General features: G+C 47.8%; 1 protein-coding gene across 2 annotated transcripts in view; it reads left to right on the top strand.

Moving 5' to 3' along the window:
• The first annotated feature begins 3213 nt into the window (after positions 1–3213).
• Positions 3214–19042, top strand: part of LOC137423169 (otoancorin-like) — an 86622-nt gene continuing 70793 nt past the window's right edge. The window contains exons 1-2 of one of the 2 annotated variants that reach the window (XM_068110032.2): positions 3214–3394; positions 3786–3867. In XM_068110032.2, the coding sequence (XP_067966133.2) occupies positions 3804–3867 (64 nt within the window). In that variant the 5' untranslated portion in view covers positions 3214–3394; positions 3786–3803. The remainder of the gene's footprint in view (positions 3395–3785; positions 3868–19042) is intronic. The other variant, XM_078774605.1, reaches the window with a different exon arrangement.

Raw genomic sequence — 19042 nt, 5'->3', positions numbered from 1 at the left:
GGGGAGAGGTGTGGTTTGTCAAAGAGGGCCAAGTGGTAGGAGGTGGAAAGAGGAGGAGGTGGAAAGCAAGAGGGTTGTCAGATGCTTGTGATTGGCAGGTGGTGGCAGACCGAAAGCCACAATTGGTATTCCCAGAGGAGATCTGTGTGACAAGGTTGCGGCCTGACATTGTCATTTGGGCAGGTGCAACAAGACAGGTCATCTTAGGGGAATTGTCGGTACCTTGGGAAGAGAACATGGAGGAGGGGCACGAGAGGAAGAGCAAAGTACAGTGAGCTGTCAGGAGAAGGCAGAGTGTCGGGAGAAGGGTTGGTGAGTTTCTTGTCAGCCATTTGAGGTGGGGTGTAGAGGGTATATTGGCAATTCCTTTTCTGCATTTCTTGCTTGGAGTGTGTGGGACAGAAAGAAGGAGGATGTGTGACAAGGTGGCCCAGGTTGCCTTGAAAGGCTCACTTTGGATATGGAGGAAGTTTATGGAGGCGTGTCAAACGGTGTAGGTTGAGGTTGTGGATGGTAGTTCATTTCAGCCTAAAGGGGAAGTGACTGTGCGTGGAAGAGAAATGGAGATGTGTGAATAGTGTGTGTGTGTTGCAGGAGTGGGTGTGGTTTTGCATGAATGTGTTTTTGTTTGAGTGGTGCATGTTGTAAGGGTAGGTGGTCAGTTGGTTAGCTCAAATGGAACGATGTTCAGGGGAGATTATGCGATGGCGTGTCATCAGTCCATCCTTAAACATTTGAAACTTCTTCTCTGAAACCGCTAATGGGATTGCGACCAAATTTGGCACAAATTATATTTGTTGTGTTGTGACTAAAGATTGTTCACGGCATTAAATAAAGATCGGGGTCTCAGGGGGTCTCCTGGGGGTCAAAATGGATCCAGGTTTGACCGTTCAAAATAGGAATTTGCTTTTTCCTCTGAAACTACACACACGATTTCGATGCAACTTCACCACAACCTTCACCACCTGTGATGTACCAAAGTTTGTTCAACGCATTAAAAAAATCTGCCTCTTTTGGGGTCTACGGGCGGTCAAAGTGGGTCCAGGTTTGACCCCCCAGAATAGATATTTGCTTTGTTCTCTGAAACTACACACACGATTTTGATGAAATTTCACCACAACCTTCACCACCCATGATACACCAAAGTTTGTTCACGGTATTAAAAAAAAAATCTGCCCCTGTAAGGGTATACGGGGGGGGGGGGTTTACCCCCCAAAATCGGTGTTTGCTTTCTTCTCAGAAACTACACATGCAATTCCGATGAAACTTCACCACAACCTTCATCACCCGTGATGTCCAACGTTTGTTCACGACATTTAAAAAATCTGCCCCTTTGGGGATCTACAGTGGGGGTGGGGGTGGGGGGGGGGTTGCTCCCCAAAATAGGTATTTGCTTTCTTTTCAGAAACTACACATGCAATTCTGATGAAACTTGACCACAATCTTGATCACCTGTGTTGTGCCAATGTTTGTTCAAGGGATTGGAAAAATTGTGGTCTGGGGAGGTATACGGGTTCTGATTATGTTCGTATGATGCCACATGCTGTCCTATCTTCGAGCAACCATTGAAATTTATTTAAAATACCTTTAGTCAGTGCAGTATACTGTTTATTCTGCCAGGTGAGCGCCAGGGGTATTGCCCCCCCCCTTTTTTTTTTCTTTTTTTCTTGGTGTGTGAGTGGGTGAGTGGCTGTGGATTCTGGGAGTGGGAGCTGTTTTGTTGTTGTTGTAGTTTGTGTTCTCACTGGCTGGGGGTGAGTGTATGTACGCATCCAGGTGTAGTTGCTGCATGTGGATGTGTATGTGCCCCTGCTGGCCCACATTAGCTGACCGTATCGAGGTTGAAGGGTCGAAACGGGATGATGCTGAGGACCTCGACTGAAGACCCGGTCAGTGCGGCACACTTGTGAACAGGTGTGTTTTGAACTTGTGTGTGTGTGTATGTGTATATATATATATATATATATAATAGCCATATACGCATCTCCTCCATAATTAATAGATAGATTTATAGATGAGTTCAAAGGGTAATTCGTCACAGGGAATATTGAATCTAATCGGGCCTTTCCATAAGTTCTCAAATCTGTCGTCTTGGAAACACACACGCAATGTTTAATTTATATTAATATATCGATATTTCTATTTTCTTACCAATTATGCACCTGTATTGAAAAATAACACTTTGGCCCGCCATGGACTATTGTATGTCTTTCGTATAACTTTTTGACCGCATCGACTTTATTGCCAAGAAATCTTTCCAAATTCTGCCCAAAGCTCATGCGGCGTTTGCGTTGTAAAGCAGATTAAATATCCTGGGTGGTTCAGAGAGGTAGTCAGGTAGGGCGGAAGGTTGCTAAGGCTGAGCCAACTGTACAGTGTACGACCCTGGGGACGGACAAGATGCGAGTATTCAACCTTTACTTAGAGACACAATGTGTCACTTTCGAGAATTAGTTTCCGCACTTATTCCTAGTTTTTACCTCCGACACCAAAGGTGGTTATGTTTACACCTCTGCTCTGTCTGTTTATCTGTCTGTGAACAGAATATCTCAAAATGTTGTGGACAGATTCGGATGAAATTTGGTGGACAGTTTGGGTGTCTGACACGGACGAATCGATTCAATTTTGGTGAAGATCTGAATATGGATTCTGATATGAGAATTATTTAATTTTTAACTGATTCTTCACCATGGAGTGATGGGGGATAAAACCGACATATAGCAGGAGATCTCAAACACTTGTGGACGGATTTGGACGAAACTTGGTGGACAGGGTGTGTGTGTGACATGGAAGAATCGATTCGATTTTGGTGAAGATCTGAATATCTATTCGGATATGTAAATTATTTAATTTTAAACAGATTTTTCACCATTTAGAGAGAAGGCTAAAACCGACATATAGCAGGATATCTCGAACACTTGTGGACGAGTTTCCACAGCTTCAAGGATCATGTAGCGGTCTAATCCAGGAGACCAGAAGCCACAGAGAAATAGTACGAGATGGTCATGAAAGGTTGCCATTGCAGTGAACAGGTGCACGTACATCGGAACGTTCAACATAAGCGGACCCAGTTTGTGCAGCTCTACGATAAGGTCATTGCGGTTTCGCTCTTCTTTTCGCTTTTCTCATTTCCTATCGTGCTTTGCGCGTCGCCGGGGAGCTGCCCGGGGGGAGCATGTGTATTATAAATGCGCACGCACCTTCAGCACCTGCATTCGAGATACAGTGAGCTAAGTGTACAAATCGCTGTGATCGGTACGGTCTCACCTTGGCTGCAACTGTCGCTCTTGACCTCAGCTGTACCTCGTTGTCTCACCTGGACGTCTTGGCCTCACCTGGACGTCTTGGCCTCACCTGTACCTCTTGGCTCCACCCGTCGCTCTTAATCTCACCTGTAACTCTTCGTGTCACCCGTCGCTCTCAGTCTCACCTGTAACTCTTGGCCTTACCTGTACCTCTTGGCCTCACCTGTCGCTCTTAGCCTCACCCATCGCTCTTAGTCTCACCTGTAACTCTTGGCCTCACCTGTCGCTCTTAGCCTCACCTGTACATCTTAGCCTCACCCATCGCTCGAAATCTCACCCGTCGCTCTTCGTCTCACCTGTAACTCTTGGCCTCACAAGTCGCTCTTAGCCTCACCTGTACCTCTTGGCCTCACCTGTGGCTCATAGCCTCACCTGTATCACTTGGTCTCACCTTCGCTCTTCGCAATCATTCTAATAACTTTGTAATTTCCATCATTTTTCATTTTTTGCTCATATTACTCCCTTCGTGTTTTCCATCAGACTGAGACTCTGGAAAGAATGCAGGAGTGTCCAGGTAGATTCTGCTTGGTGCTCACTTTGGCATTTCTCTTCGCAGTTCAAGGTGAACGTTCGTGAGCGAGTTGTGTGTTGTGCATTAATTGCCCAGGTATCATGTAGGTACACAATGTTGCATTCAATGATTGTGCTTTATTTAATGGTTTAATTTCCCAGAAATCGAGGTAGATATCTTAATTGCTTTAAGAGTTCATATCCGCCATGGTATTTATCATATCCGCCATGGTATTTATCATATCCGCCATGGTATTTATCATATCCGCCATGGTATTTATCATATCCGCCATGGTATTTATCATATCCGCCATGGTATTTATCATACCCGCCATGGTATTTATCATACCCGCCATGGTATATATCATACCCGCCATGGTATTTATCATACCTGCCATGGTATTTATCATATCCGCCATGGTATTTATCATATCCGCCATGGTATTGATCATATCCGCCATGGTATTGATCATATCCGCCATGGTATTTATCATATCCGCCATGGTATTTATCATATCCGCCATGGTATTTATCATACCCGCCATGGTAGTTATCATACCCGCCATGGTATTTATCATGTCCGCCATGGTATTTGTCATGTCTGCCATGGTAGTTATCATGTCCGGCATGGTATTTATAATATCCACCATGGTATTTATCATATCCGCCATGGTATTTATAATATCCGCCATGGTATTTATCATATCCGCCATGGTATTTATCATATCCACCATGGTATTTATCATATCCGCCATGGTATTTATCATACCCGCCATAGTATTTATCATAGCCGCCATGGTATTTATCATACCGCCATGGTAGGTATTTATCATGTCCGCCATGGTATTTATCATACCCGCCATGGTATTTATCATACCCGTCATGGTATTTATCATATCCACCATGGTATTTATCATATCCGCCATGGTATTTCTCATATCCACCATGGTATTTATAATATCCACCATGGTATTTATCATATCTGCCATGGTATTTATCATATCCGGCATGGTATTGATCATATCCACCATGGTATTTATAATATCCACGATGGTATTGATCATATCCACCATGGTATTTATCATATCCACCATGGTATTTATCATATCCGCCATGGTATTTATCATATCCACCATGGTATTTATAATATCCGCCATGGTATTCATCATACCGGCCATGGTATTTATCATACCCGCCATGGTAGGTATTTATCATGCCCGCCATGGTAGGTATTTATCATGCCCGCCATGGTATTTATCATACCCGCCACAGTATTTATCATATCTGTCATGGTATTTATCATACCCACCATGGTATTGATCATATCCGCCATGGTATTTATCATATCCGCCATGGTATTTATCATATCCACCATGGTATTTATAATATCCACCATGGTATTTATCATATCCGCCATGGTATTTATCATATCCGGCATGGAATTTTTCATATCCACCATGGTATTTATAATATCCACCATCGTATTTATCATATCTGCCATGGTATTTATCATATCCACCATGGTATTTATAATATCCGCCATGGTATTTATCATACCCACCATGGTATTTATAATATCCGCCATGGTATTTATCATACCCACCATGGTATTTATCATATCCACCATGGTATTTATAATATCCGCCATGGTATTTATCATACCCGCCATGGTATTTATCATATCCGCCATGGTATTTATCATATCCGCCATGGTATTTATCATACCCGCCATGGTATTTATAATATCCGCCATGGTATTTATCATACCCGCCATGGTATTTATAATATCCGCCATGGTATTTATCATATCCACCATGGTATTTATAGTATCAGCCATGGTATTGATCATATCCACCATGGTATTTATCATACCCGCCATGGTATTTATCATACCCGCCATGGTATTTATAATATCCGCCATGGTATTTATCATACCCGCCATGGTATTTATAATATCCACCATGGTATTTATCATATCCAGCATGGTATTCATCATATCTGCCATGGTATTTATCATATCCGGCATGGTATTTATCATATCCGGCATGGTATTTATCATATCCGCCATGGTATTTATCATATCCGGCATGGTATTTATCATATCCGCCATGGTATTTATCATATCCACCATGGTATTTATCATATCCGCCATGGTATTTATCATACCCGCCATGGTATTTATTATATCCACCATGGTATTTATCATATCCGCCATGGTATTTATTTTGTCTCAATATTTGACCTGGTATCTTTTACCCCAAGCGATTTGACAAGTTTATCGACAAATCTCTACCTTACGTTGGAGCGCAACTAATGTAACAGAATTTGTATGAGTCTCGACAATTCAGTTGACAGGGAGCTATGAACTTAACCATCATGTGTAAGAGTAAAGTACGTTACATTACCTTCTAACACCTGCAGCACCAGAGCAGCAGTTTAATAGTCTCAATAAATATGGAGCTCATTGTTATTAATCAAGGGTGAGTTTGTCTTGGACAGGTATTTATTTTGGGATCATGCACATTCTGACGTCTGAGTTTTCGTTTTCATCGTAAAGAGGGAACTGATATGTGAAAGGTGCGAAATGCAGCAGGTGAGTAAAAATGGAATGATCGAGAAGGCAAGCGTATCACGAACACACGACGTGAGAAGGTAAAAATCGGACTTTACGGCAAAATGACACCTGGAGGTTGAATAACACACACGAACACAGCCAAATTGAGGTGGGTCTCACGTTTCGACCACAGTGGCCTTCATCTGGGAGACTAAACGCAAGAGGGATGGGAAAGCTGCATTGTATAATTCGTAGTTCTCACAAACACGTTGCGGTGAGGTATCTGACAGATGCACCACCACCACCCTGTTGCCATTTTGTGTGGTTTAGTGGTTGCGTTAGTAAAACCTTGTTGCATTTCCCTCATTGGTGCGAATTCCATTCCCATGGCTGCTCGGTGTAAACGTCACCATTCCCACTTTTCCCAGCTCCTCCTCCTCCCTTGGATTCTCCCGATAGCCTCCCATTCCCAGCTCATTCCCCCACCTCCCTCCCACTGCCAGCTCATTCCCCCACCTCCCTCCCACTGCCAGCTGATTCCCCCACCTCCCTCCCACTGCCAGCTGATTCCCCCACCTCCCTCCCACTGCCAGCTCGTTCCTCCACCTCCCTTCCACTCCCAGCTCATTCCCCCACCTCCCTCCCACTCCCAGCTCATTCTCCCACCTCCCTCCCACTGCCAGCTCATTCCCACACCTCCTTCCCACTCCCAGCTCATTCCCCCACCTCCCTCCCACTGCCAGCTCATTCCCCCACCTCCCTCCCACTCCCAGCTCATTCCCCCACCTTCCTCTCTCTCCTAGCTCATTCCCACACCTCCCTCCCACTCCCAGCTCATTCCCCCACCCCCACCCACTCCCCCACCTCCCTCCCCCTGCCAGCTCATTCCCCCAACTCCCCCCACTCCGAACTCATTCCCCCACCCCGCTCCCACTGCCAGCTCATTCCCCCACCTCCCTCCCACCACCTCCCTCCCACTCCCAGCTCACCCCCACCTCCCTCCCACTCCCAGCTCATTCCCCTACCTCCCTCCCACTGCCAGCTCATTCCCCACCTCCCCCCACTCCGAACTCATTCCCCCACCCCGCTCCCACTGTCAGCTCATTCCCCCACCTCCCTCCCACCACCTCCCTCCCACTCCCAGCTCACCCCTACCTCCCTCCCACTCCCAGCTCATTCCCCCACCTCCCTCCCACTGCCAGCTCATTCCCCCCACCTCCCTCCCACTCGCAACTCATTCCCCCACCTCCCTACCACTCCCAGCTCATTCCCCCACCTCCCTCTCACTCCTACGTCATTCCCCCACCTTCCTCTCTCTCCTAGCTCATTCCCCCACCTCCCTCCCACTCCCAGCTCATTCCCCCACCTCCCTCCCCCACCTCCCTCTCCCACCTCCCTCTCACTTCTAGCTCATTCCCCCACCTCCCTCCCCCACCTACCTCTCACTTCTAGCTCATCCCGCACCTCCCTCTTACTCCTTGCTCATTCCCCCACCTCTCTCCCACTCCTCGCTCATTCCCCCACCTCCCTCTCACTCCGAGGTCATTCCCCCACCTCCCTCTCTCTCCTAGCTCATTCCCCCACCTCCCTCTCACTCCTAGGTCATTCCCCCACCTCCCTTTCTCTCCTAGCTCATTCCCCCACCTCCCTCTCACTCCTAGCTCATTCCCCCACCTCCCTCTCACTCCTAGCTCATTCCCCCACCTCACTCTCACTCCTAGCTCATTCCCCCACCTTCCTCTCACTCCTAGCTCATTCCCCCACCTCACTGTCACTCCTAGCTCATTCCCCCACCTCACTCTCACTCCTAGCTCATTCCCCTACCTCCCTCTCACTCCTAGCTCATTCCCCCACCTCACTCTCACTCCTAGTTCATTCCCCTACCCCCCTCTCACTCCTAGCTCATTCCCCCACCTCACTCTCACTCCTAGCTCATTCCCCTACCTCCCTCTCACTCCTAGCTCATTCCCCCACCTCACTCTCACTCCTAGCTCATTCCCCCACCTCCCTCTCACTCCTAGCTCATTCCCCCACCTTACTCTCACTCCTAGCTCATTCCCCTACCTCCCTCTCACTCCTAGCTCATTCCCCCACCTCACTGTCACTCCTAGCTCATTCCCCCACCTCACTGTCACTCCTAGCTCATTCCCCTACCTCCCTCTCACTCCTAGCTCATTCCCCCACCTCACTGTCACTCCTAGCTCATTCCCCTACCTCCCTCTCACTCCTAGCTCATTCCCCCACCTCACTCTCACTCCTAGCTCATTCCCCTACCTCCCTCTCACTCCTAGCTCATTCCCCCACCTTACTCTCACTCCTAGCTCATTCCCCCACCTCCTTCTCACTCCTAGCTCATTCCCCCACCTCACTCTCATTCCTAGCTCATTCCCCTACCTCCCTCTCACTCCGAGCTCATTCCCCCACCTCACTCTCACTCCTAGCTCATTCACCCACCTCACTCTCACTCCTAGCTCATTCCCCCACCTCACTCTCACTCCTAGCTCATTCCCCCACCTCACTCTCACTCCTTGCTCATTCCCCCACCTCACTCTCACTCCTTGCTCATTCCCCCACCTCACTCTCACTCCTAGCTCATTCCCCTACCTCACTCTCACTCCTAGCTCATTCCCCCACCTCCTTCTCACTCCTAGCTCATTCACCCACCTCACTCTCACTCCTAGCTCATTCCCCCACCTCACTCTCACTCCTAGCTCATTCCCCTACCTCCCTCTCACTCGTAGCTCATTCCCCCACCTCACTCTCACTGATAGCTCATTCCCCCACCTCACTCTCACTCCTAGTTCATTCCCCTACCCCCCTCTCACTCCTAGCTCATTCCCCCACCTCACTCTCACTCCTAGCTCATTCCCCTACCTCCCTCTCACTCCTAGCTCATTCCCCCACCTCACTCTCACTCCTAGCTCATTCCCCCACCTCCCTCTCACTCCTAGCTCATTCCCCCACCTTACTCTCACTCCTAGCTCATTCCCCTACCTCCCTCTCACTCCTAGCTCATTCCCCCACCTCACTGTCACTCCTAGCTCATTCCCCCACCTCACTGTCACTCCTAGCTCATTCCCCTACCTCCCTCTCACTCCTAGCTCATTCCCCCACCTCACTGTCACTCCTAGCTCATTCCCCTACCTCCCTCTCACTCCTAGCTCATTCCCCCACCTCACTCTCACTCCTAGCTCATTCCCCTACCTCCCTCTCACTCCTAGCTCATTCCCCCACCTTACTCTCACTCCTAGCTCATTCCCCCACCTCCTTCTCACTCCTAGCTCATTCCCCCACCTCACTCTCATTCCTAGCTCATTCCCCTACCTCCCTCTCACTCCGAGCTCATTCCCCCACCTCACTATCACTCCTAGCTCATTCACCCACCTCACTCTCACTCCTAGCTCATTCCCCCACCTCACTCTCACTCCTAGCTCATTCCCCCACCTCACTCTCACTCCTTGCTCATTCCCCCACCTCACTCTCACTCCTTGCTCATTCCCCCACCTCACTCTCACTCCTAGCTCATTCCCCTACCTCACTCTCACTCCTAGCTCATTCCCCCACCTCCTTCTCACTCCTAGCTCATTCACCCACCTCACTCTCACTCCTAGCTCATTCCCCCACCTCACTCTCACTCCTAGCTCATTCCCCTACCTCCCTCTCACTCGTAGCTCATTCCCCCACCTCACTCTCACTGATAGCTCATTCCCCCACCTCACTCTCACTCCTAGCTCATTCCCCCACCTCACTCTCACTCCTAGCTCATTCCCCCACCTCACTCTCACTCCTAGCTCATTCCCCCACCTTCCTCTCACTCCTAGCTCATTCCCCCACCTCACTCTCACTCCTAGCTCATTCCCCCACCTCACTCTCACTCCTAGCTCATTCCCCCACCTCACTCTCACTCCTAGCTCATTCCCCCACCTCACTCTCACTCCTAGCTCATTCCCCCACCTCACTCTCACTCCTAGCTCATTCCCCCACCTTCCTCTCACTCCTAGCTCATTCCCCCACCTCACTCTCACTCCTAGCTCATTCCCCCACCTCACTCTCACTCCTAGCTCATTCCCCCACCTCACTCTCACTCCTAGCTCATTCCCCCACCTTCCTCCCAAGGGATAGATTAAGATTTGGAAAATGCGTCTTGCCTAGTCGTAGGTGAAAGACACTTTGCAGTCGAGGGGTTGGGAAGGTCACCTTGTGCCCGCAACATTTGACCCCTGATCCTTCATTATTGAATGAAACATTTAATGTTTTGCTTGTATTTATTTATTTTTGTCTTTTTTGTGGTCTCTGCGGTATTTGAACGCGAGATGTTCCAGTCACCCGAAGGTCTTGTCTCCATGGGATAGTAATATCAGGGGTGGATCCAGAAAATTTTTAGGGGGGGGGAGGGGGGGGGGTTCAGTTGAGGTTAAGATATTCACAGATCACAAAATCTACCACCAAGCCTTATTCACCTCAATGTATTTGTCTTCTATTTGTCAATTGACAATATTTCGCTAAAAGAGAGATATTGTCCTCAATAGTGATGAATGTAAGCTTGTTCCAGTCGGCCTACTGAGTGAAGTGACAGTTTCCTATTTGTACATCGTTAACTCTTGTAGTCCACTAGCTCTACTTAAGGATGTTCAGAAGGTCCATTGTCCATGGATTTCGCCTTGTAGACGAGACGGATTTATGGAAAAAGGCCATGTAAAAGCTTCTTGGTGCATTTTAGGGTAAAAGTTGGGAACCTCACTTTTTAACATAATTCGGGTATGCTGAATTCGATTTACCCGGTTCCCAAGCCGAATTTTGAGTTTTTGAATTTCGAGATTTGAATAAACTGCTGAATAACTCGGGCATTGGTGAACTCACAGAGGAGACAATCAAATCTGCAGAAGCGTTCGTCTGCAGAATATATAATGTGCACAGAACAACCTCTGTTGATTCAGCACGACATATGTTGTTCTCCAAGACTGGTAAACCAGAAGCAATGTCAACGACAAGTGATGCTCTTCATTTCCATTCTATGCGAGTGCACTATCAAGCCATGGTATGGGGAAATGCTCATTGTGCCATACCTGACCTTCCTGCACCTGTGGAAATGGGGTGGAAACGAGGTGATTCAGGACTAGAGCCTATTCTGATGTCACTGAGTCCAATCCCAGAAAGTTGCCTCGAGATGATTTGTTGTGCATGCCAGAAGCAATGCGAGACTCGACGCTGCAAATGTCGCTATTCAGAGTTGAGGTGCACATCAATGTGTGCCCGTCAGAAACAGAGTGATGATCAGATCCCTTGTATGAATTTGATGTAGTTTGGCAAAACAACATGTGTGACATTCCTGAATGTTTGTGCTTCATCTCCATGTATACTTAATTTTAGAATAAATGGTTGTATGAAACATGGTCTTATTAAACCCATTTCCCATTTTATAGTGTCCAATTTCAATATCAGTTTGAATGTCTCTTTCAATATGTCGCCAACCATAATATAGACTAGACAGATTTATGAAAAAAAGCCATGTATAAGCTTCTAGGTGCATTTTGGGGTAAAAGTTGTAAAGTTAAAGTAAAAGAGCTGCATGTATATACATGATACATAAATGGTTATTCAAATAAATTGTCAAAAAATTGCAATTAGGCGGCCATTTTGTTTATGCTAATTATAAATTCAAACACTCAAAATTCAGCTTGGGAACTCGGTTAATCGAATTCAGCAAACCCTATTTATATTAAAAAGTGAGGTTCACAACTTTTACCCTAAAATGCACCTGACATTCAAATTTCTCAGAAATCCGTGTAGTCTATTGTAAAGTCATCAATGATGACATTCATACCTAAGTCCACACCATAATGAATGTGCGTTAATCAAAGTCCATTCATCCAATCTTCATGCATTTTTGGCCTCGTGTAAGTCTTAAGTCGTCTCAGTCCGCTAATAGACTGCCCTTACTTCCATGATGTTATATTATGGGCATCGTGCAGAAGAGAAGCATCAGGCAGTGGATGTTGGTGGAAGAATGATTTGTCTGTCTGTTTGAGGGTTTTTGTTGCTGTGTTTGGACCTCTGATGCTGACTTCCTGTGGTTGAGACCTCTGATGCTGACTTGCTGTGGTTGAGACCTCTGATGCTGACTTGCTGTGGTTGAGACCTCTGATGCTGACTTGCTGTGGTTGGGACCTTTGATGCTGACTTGCTGTGGTTGAGACCTCTGATGCTGACTTGCTGTGGTTGGGACCTTTGATGCTGACTTGCTGTGGTTGGGACCTTTGATGCTGACTTGCTGTGGTTGGGACCTCTGATGCTGACTTCCTGTGGTTGAGACCTCTGATGCTGACTTGCTGTGGTTGGGACCTTTGATGCTGACTTGCTGTGGTTGGGACCTCTGATGCTGACTTGCTGTGGTTGAGACCTCTGATGCTGACTTGCTGTGGTTGGGACCTTTGATGCTGACTTGCTGTGGTTGAGACCTCTGATGCTGACTTCCTATGGTTGAGACCTCTGATGCTGACTTGCTGTGGTTGGGACCTTTGATGCTGACTTGCTGTGGTTGGGACCTCTGATGCTGACTTCCTGTGGTTGAGACCTCTGATGCTGACTTGCTGTGGTTGGGACCTTTGATGCTGACTTGCTGTGGTTGGGACCTCTGATGCTGACTTCCTGTGGTTGAGACCTCTGATGCTGACTTGCTGTGGTTGGGACCTTTGATGCTGACTTGCTGTGGTTGGGACCTTTGATGCTGACTTGCTGTGGTTGAGACCTCTGATGCTGACTTGCTGTGGTTGGGACCTCTGATGCTGACTTGCTGTGGTTGGGACCTCTGATGCTGACTTGCTGTGGTTGGGACCTCTGATGCTGACTTGCTGTGGTTGAGACCTCTGATGCTGACTTGCTGTGGTTGAGACCTCTGATGCTGACTTGCTGTGGTTGGGACCTCTGATGCTGACTTGCTGTGGTTGGGACCTCTGATGCTGACTTGCTGTGGTTGGGACCTCTGATGCTGACTTGCTGTGGTTGGGACCTCTGATGCTGACTTGCTGTGGTTGGGACCTCTGATGCTGACTTGCTGTGGTTGGGACCTTTGATGCTGACTTGCTGTGGTTGGGACCTCTGATGCTGACTTGCTGTGGTTTGGGACACCATTATCTGCCAGCTGCACACCTCTGTAACAACTGTTATTGGTGATGTCAGGTTATTGGTTATATTTGTAGAAATCCACCAGTTCACAAATGACTCCCAAATGAGGAGATCACAGATGAGATGAGGTGCAGTGCCTGTGTGTGTCGTCTCGTGTGCTCAGTTAAGCAAGTCTGTAGTTCTACGAGCAGGTTCTAAATCATTGGCCAGAGACAGCAGTGGTGGAAGTATCATTGCAGTCGAGGCACCAGATTTGGAGTCGCACGATGGTACTGGGGGCGATTCAGTTTCCAGGGCCGGAAAAGATGATGATTGGGATTCTGAAGGTTGTGCACAACTTGAAACTGTAGCATCTGGCTTGTTTGCTTTTTTGTTGGCGGTTTTGTCCAAAGAGGAAGCTCATGGCCTGCAATATGTGGAAATGAATGCATGTCTTACTTTGAGGACGTAACATTTGTTTGTAGTTACTCTCGTCAATACACCAACTGGAAACTCTGCTTCTGTTTGTAATAGACAATTTGTAGACAACGCAGTGTTCAGCCAAATGTGGACACTGTCTCAGGAATTAACACAGAGCTGGCGGAGAAAGGTAGTGTGGCTTGTGGTAATGGCTGCATGAAAGTAAAATACGTGAGCGATTGTCGATTGTCCAAACATAGCTCGCAGGACAATCACAGGGCAGACAAGAATGGCCCTCAGTAGAGTGAGTGAATACTCTGCCAAGTATGAACACTTTACGTTTTGTATCCTACTGATAGGTCGGATCCGGATTTGTATCCCACTGATAGGCTGGATCCGGATTTGTATCCCACTGACAGGCCGGATCCGGATTTGTATCCCACTAATTGGCCAGATCCGGATTTGTATCCCACTGACAGGCCGGATCGGGATTTGTATCCCACTGATAGGCCGGATCCTGATTTGTATCTCACTGATAGGCCGGATCCGGATTTGTATCCCACTGATAGGCCGGATCCGGATTTGTATCCCACTGATAGGCCGGATCCGGATTTGTATCCCACTGATATGCCGGATCCGGATTTGTATCCCACTGATGGGCCGGATCCGGATTTGTATCCAACTGATAGGCCGGATCCGGATTGGTATCCCACTGATGGGCCGGATCCGGATTTGTATCCCACTGATGGGCCGGATCATCCCACTGATAGGCCGGATCCGGACTTGTATCCCACTGATAGGCCGGATCGGGATTTGTATCCCACTGATAGGCCGGATCGGGATTTGTATCCCACTGATAGGCCGGATCGGGATTTGTATCCCACTGATAGGCCGGTTCGGGATTTGTATCCCACTGATAGGCCGGATCCGGATTTGTATCCCACTGATAGGCCGGATCCGGATTTGTATCCCACTGATAGGTCGGATCCGATTTGTATCCAACTGATAGGCCGGATCCGGGTTTGTATCCAACTGATAGGCGAGATCCGGGTTTGTATCCCACTGATAGGCCGGATCCGGATTTGTATCCAACTGATAGGCCGGATCCGGGTTTGTATCCCACTGATAGGCCGGATCCGGGTTTGTATCCCACTGATAGGCCGGATCCGGATTTGTATCCAACTGATAGGCCGGCTCCGGGTTTGTATCCCACTGATAGGCCGGATCCGGGTTGTATTCAACTGATAGGCCGGATTTGTATCCAACTGATAGGCCGGATCCGGGTTTGTATCCAACTGATAGGCGAGATCCGGGTTTGAATCCCACTGATAGGCCGGATCGGGATTTGTATCCCACTGATAGGCCGGATCCGGATTTGTATCCCACTGATAGGTTATATCCAGATTTGTATCGCACTGATAGGCCGGATCCGGATTTGTATCCAACTGTTAGGCCTGATCCGGGTTTATATCCCACTGATAGGCTGGATCCGGGTTTGTATCCAACTGATAGGCCGGATCCGGGTTTGTATCCAACTGTTAGGCCTGATCCGGGTTTATATCCCACTGATAGGCTGGATCCGGGTTTGTATCCAACTGTTAGGCCTGATCCGGGTTTATATCCCACTGATAGGCCGTTCTGGATTCGGACCTGAACCAAAATCGAATCGGCTTGTTCTTGTCACTTAACCAACTCGTCCACTAAGTTTTGTATTAAGTTGGCCACAACTTTTTGAAATGTCATGATGCATCATTTTTGGCACCATTTTTCAATTTTGAAGAATCACTTAAAAATAAAAATCAATTCTTGTATCCAGATTCGGATCTTCACCAAAATCGAATCATTTTGACCTCGTCAAACACTCAACCTCTCCACCAGGTTTCGACCGAATCCGTCCATAACTCTTTGGAATATCATGCTGTGTATCGTTTTTGCCAGATCGCACTCCATCGTGAAGAATCACTTAAAAATTCCCGTATCCGGATTCGGATCTTCACCAAAATCGAATCAATTCTTCTCTGGCACACACACAACCCCTGGTCTGGATCGAGCTATTTGTGTCGATGTCTAATGGTCAGGACGACGATTCGCTGCACTCAATGAAACATCATTTCATCTCAAGCATATTGTTCTGTTGCCACAAATTCAGTTCAGTTCATATTCCTAAAGGATTCATATCAAACCGTTGTCTCCCAAATTGTCCTCTGCGCCCGGGGCCCGTCCCTCCTATATTTTCACACGTTATGCTACCCAGACATTGCGGCTACTTCCATGCACCACATTGAGCTCGGGGTCTTTCTCAAACCAAGACCCCTTTCTCATGCCAGTCCACTCCATGTCTGCTCTCCAGGACATCTTCGGTGCGCTGGGAAGGTTCCTCCCGCCCTAGTTCCCACTGGAGATCTGAAACTTTCTATATTGCACCAAAACAAAGCTGCGTAGTCGTGGACATGCAGAACCCACAGAACCCACCCGAGAGACAATGGTGTAATTTCAGGGAAGTTAACCAGAAAGGTGACAGGTGCAGCAGCAAAGAAACCTGGTCTGGTTCCCCCATTGCAATGCAGAGTGCTAAGTTAATCATGACTATGCTTGGTGTACCTTCTCCATTACTTCCACGTATCTCGCTGCACGTTCCAGGATTCGGCTCACGGATTCAAATACCAACACATTTTTCACATCGGCGAGGTCGGGCCGAATTTACGAAAAGCATTTAAGAGTTAGACTCGTGTGGAAATGCTAAACGTGCGATGATCACCTGTTCAAAGGTAATCACCATTCGCAGAAGGGTGATTATCTAAATTAATGTGGTCAAACCTAATAATTTAAATAAGGAAGGATGGATGAGTGTAAGGAGGAATGAGTGAGTGTAAGGAGGGATGGGTGAGTCTACGGAGGGATGGGTGAGTCTACGGAGGGATGGGTGAGTCTATGGAGGGATGGGTGAGTGTAAGGAGGGATGTATGAGTGTATGGAGGGATGTATGAGTAAGGAGGGATGTGTGAGTGTAAGGAGGGGTGTGTGAGGGTAAGGAGGGGGTGTGTGTGTAAGGAGGGGTGTGTGAGTGTAAGGAGGGGTGTGTGTGTGAGGGGTGAGTGTAAGGAGGTGATGTGCATGTGAGGGGATGCGTGTAAGGAGGGGTGGATGCGTGTAAGGAGGGGTGGATGCATGTAAGGAGGGGTGTGTGAATGTAAAGAGGGGGTGTGTGAGTGTAGGGGTGGTATGTATGTGTAAGGAGGGATTGATGAGTGTAAGGAGGGATGCATACATGCAAGGAGGGATGTATGAGTCTACCGAGGGATGTATGAGTGTAAGGAGAGGATGTGTGAGTGTAAGGAGGGGTGTGTGAGTGTAAGGAGGGGACGTGTGCGTGTAAGGAGGGGACGTGTGCGTGTAAGGAGGGGACGTGTGCGTGTAAGGAGGGGATGGATGAGTGTACGGAGGGGATTGATGAGTGTGCGGAGGGGATGGATGAGTGTACGGAGGGGATGGATGAGTGCACGGAGGGGATGGATGAGTGCACGGAGGGGATGGATGAGTGCACGGAGGGGGATGGATGAGTGCACGGAGGGGATGGATGAGTGCACGGAGGGGATGGATGAGTGCACGGAGGGGATGGATGAGTGCACGGAGGGGATGGATGAGTGCACGGAGGGGATGGATGAGTGCACGGAGGGGATGGATGAGTGCACGGAGGGGATGGATGAGTGCACGGAGGGGGATGGATGAGTGCACGGAGGGGATGGATGAGTGCACGGAGGGGATGGATGAGTGCACGGAGGGGATGGATGAGTGCACGGAGGGGATGGATGAGTGCACGGAGGGGATGGATGAGGGCACGGAGGGGGTGGATGAGTGCACGGAGGGGGTGGATGAGTGCACAGAGTGGATGTATGAGTGTACAGAGTGGATGTATGAGTGTACGAGGGGATGTATGAGTGTACGAGGGGATGTCTGAGTGTACGAGGGGATGTACGAGTGTAAGGAGGGGATGTACGAGTGTAAGGAGGGGATGTATGAGTGTAAGGAGGGGATGGATGAGTGGAAGGAGGGAGGGATGAGTGGAAGGAGGGATGTATGAGTGTAAGGAGGGGATGGATGAGTGGAAGGAGTGAGGGATGAGTGTAAGGAGGGGATGTACGAGTGTAAGGAGGGGATGTATGAGTGTAAGGAGGGGATGTATGAGTGTAAGGAGGGGATGGATGAGTGTTAGGAGGGAGGGATGAGTGTAAGGAGGGGATGTACGAGTGTAAGGAGGGGATGTATGAGTGTAAGGAGGGGATGGATGAGTGGAAGGAGGGAGGGATGAGTGGAAGGAGGGATGTATGAAGATGTATTCTTACCTTTTTAAGAATTAATTTTGAAATGTAAACAAGGAAAAGGGTAAACAAGATGCTACAAAACAAACCATGTGAATCAAAAGGACACAGATGTAAATGGGAATATGCAAACCTATATACAGTACAAATATGAGAAATAAATTAATTCCTGTCCCACTAAAGGCACCACAGATCACACTTGTACATGCACAAAGATATTGAGTTAGACATTTAGAGGGTGATTGACATGTGTGCAAGAAAGCATCACTGATAGATGTTATTTGTGAATCCTCAGTCAGATTAAATATATTTCAAAAGACGATCGCAGTGACGTCACACATCAACTTTGATGGCCTAATGGTATTTATCGTTGCAGTTTATTAGGAACAATTGATTTGTTTTGATTGGCTGCTTCTCATTTAATTGGACTTTTATGATAAGACAATAAATAAAATAAATGTTGAGATTTGAGCAAAAGTTTGTTCACTGGAGAACTTATTTTCAAGTTTATTGGAGCGTTTCATCTTTAGAACTTCCACACTCCTCTCGAGCAGGGAGAAGTGTGGGAGGGAGAGGGCTTGGGGGCAGGAGGCGTGGGAGGGGGAGGGGGGGGGGGGAGGTATAAAACACAAGGGGACCGAAATTAGCGGGGGTAGAAAAGATCAAGGTTTTGGATGGGGGAGGATAAGAGATTTTTTTGTATACTGAATCGAGGCTCGTGAAAGAGCTAACATTTATTTCACAAACAAACAAACAAAACAAACCAGACAAACAAAATATACAAAAAGAGGGAGCGGAAGACAAGATGGGGAGAGAAGGGGAAGCACACA

This window comes from Myxine glutinosa, chromosome 3, assembly GCF_964187855.1.
Source record: "Myxine glutinosa chromosome 3, kmMyxGlut1.1, whole genome shotgun sequence".
NCBI classification, from domain to species: domain Eukaryota; kingdom Metazoa; phylum Chordata; class Myxini; order Myxiniformes; family Myxinidae; genus Myxine; species Myxine glutinosa.
This window is presented reverse-complemented; position numbering and strand designations above follow the sequence as displayed.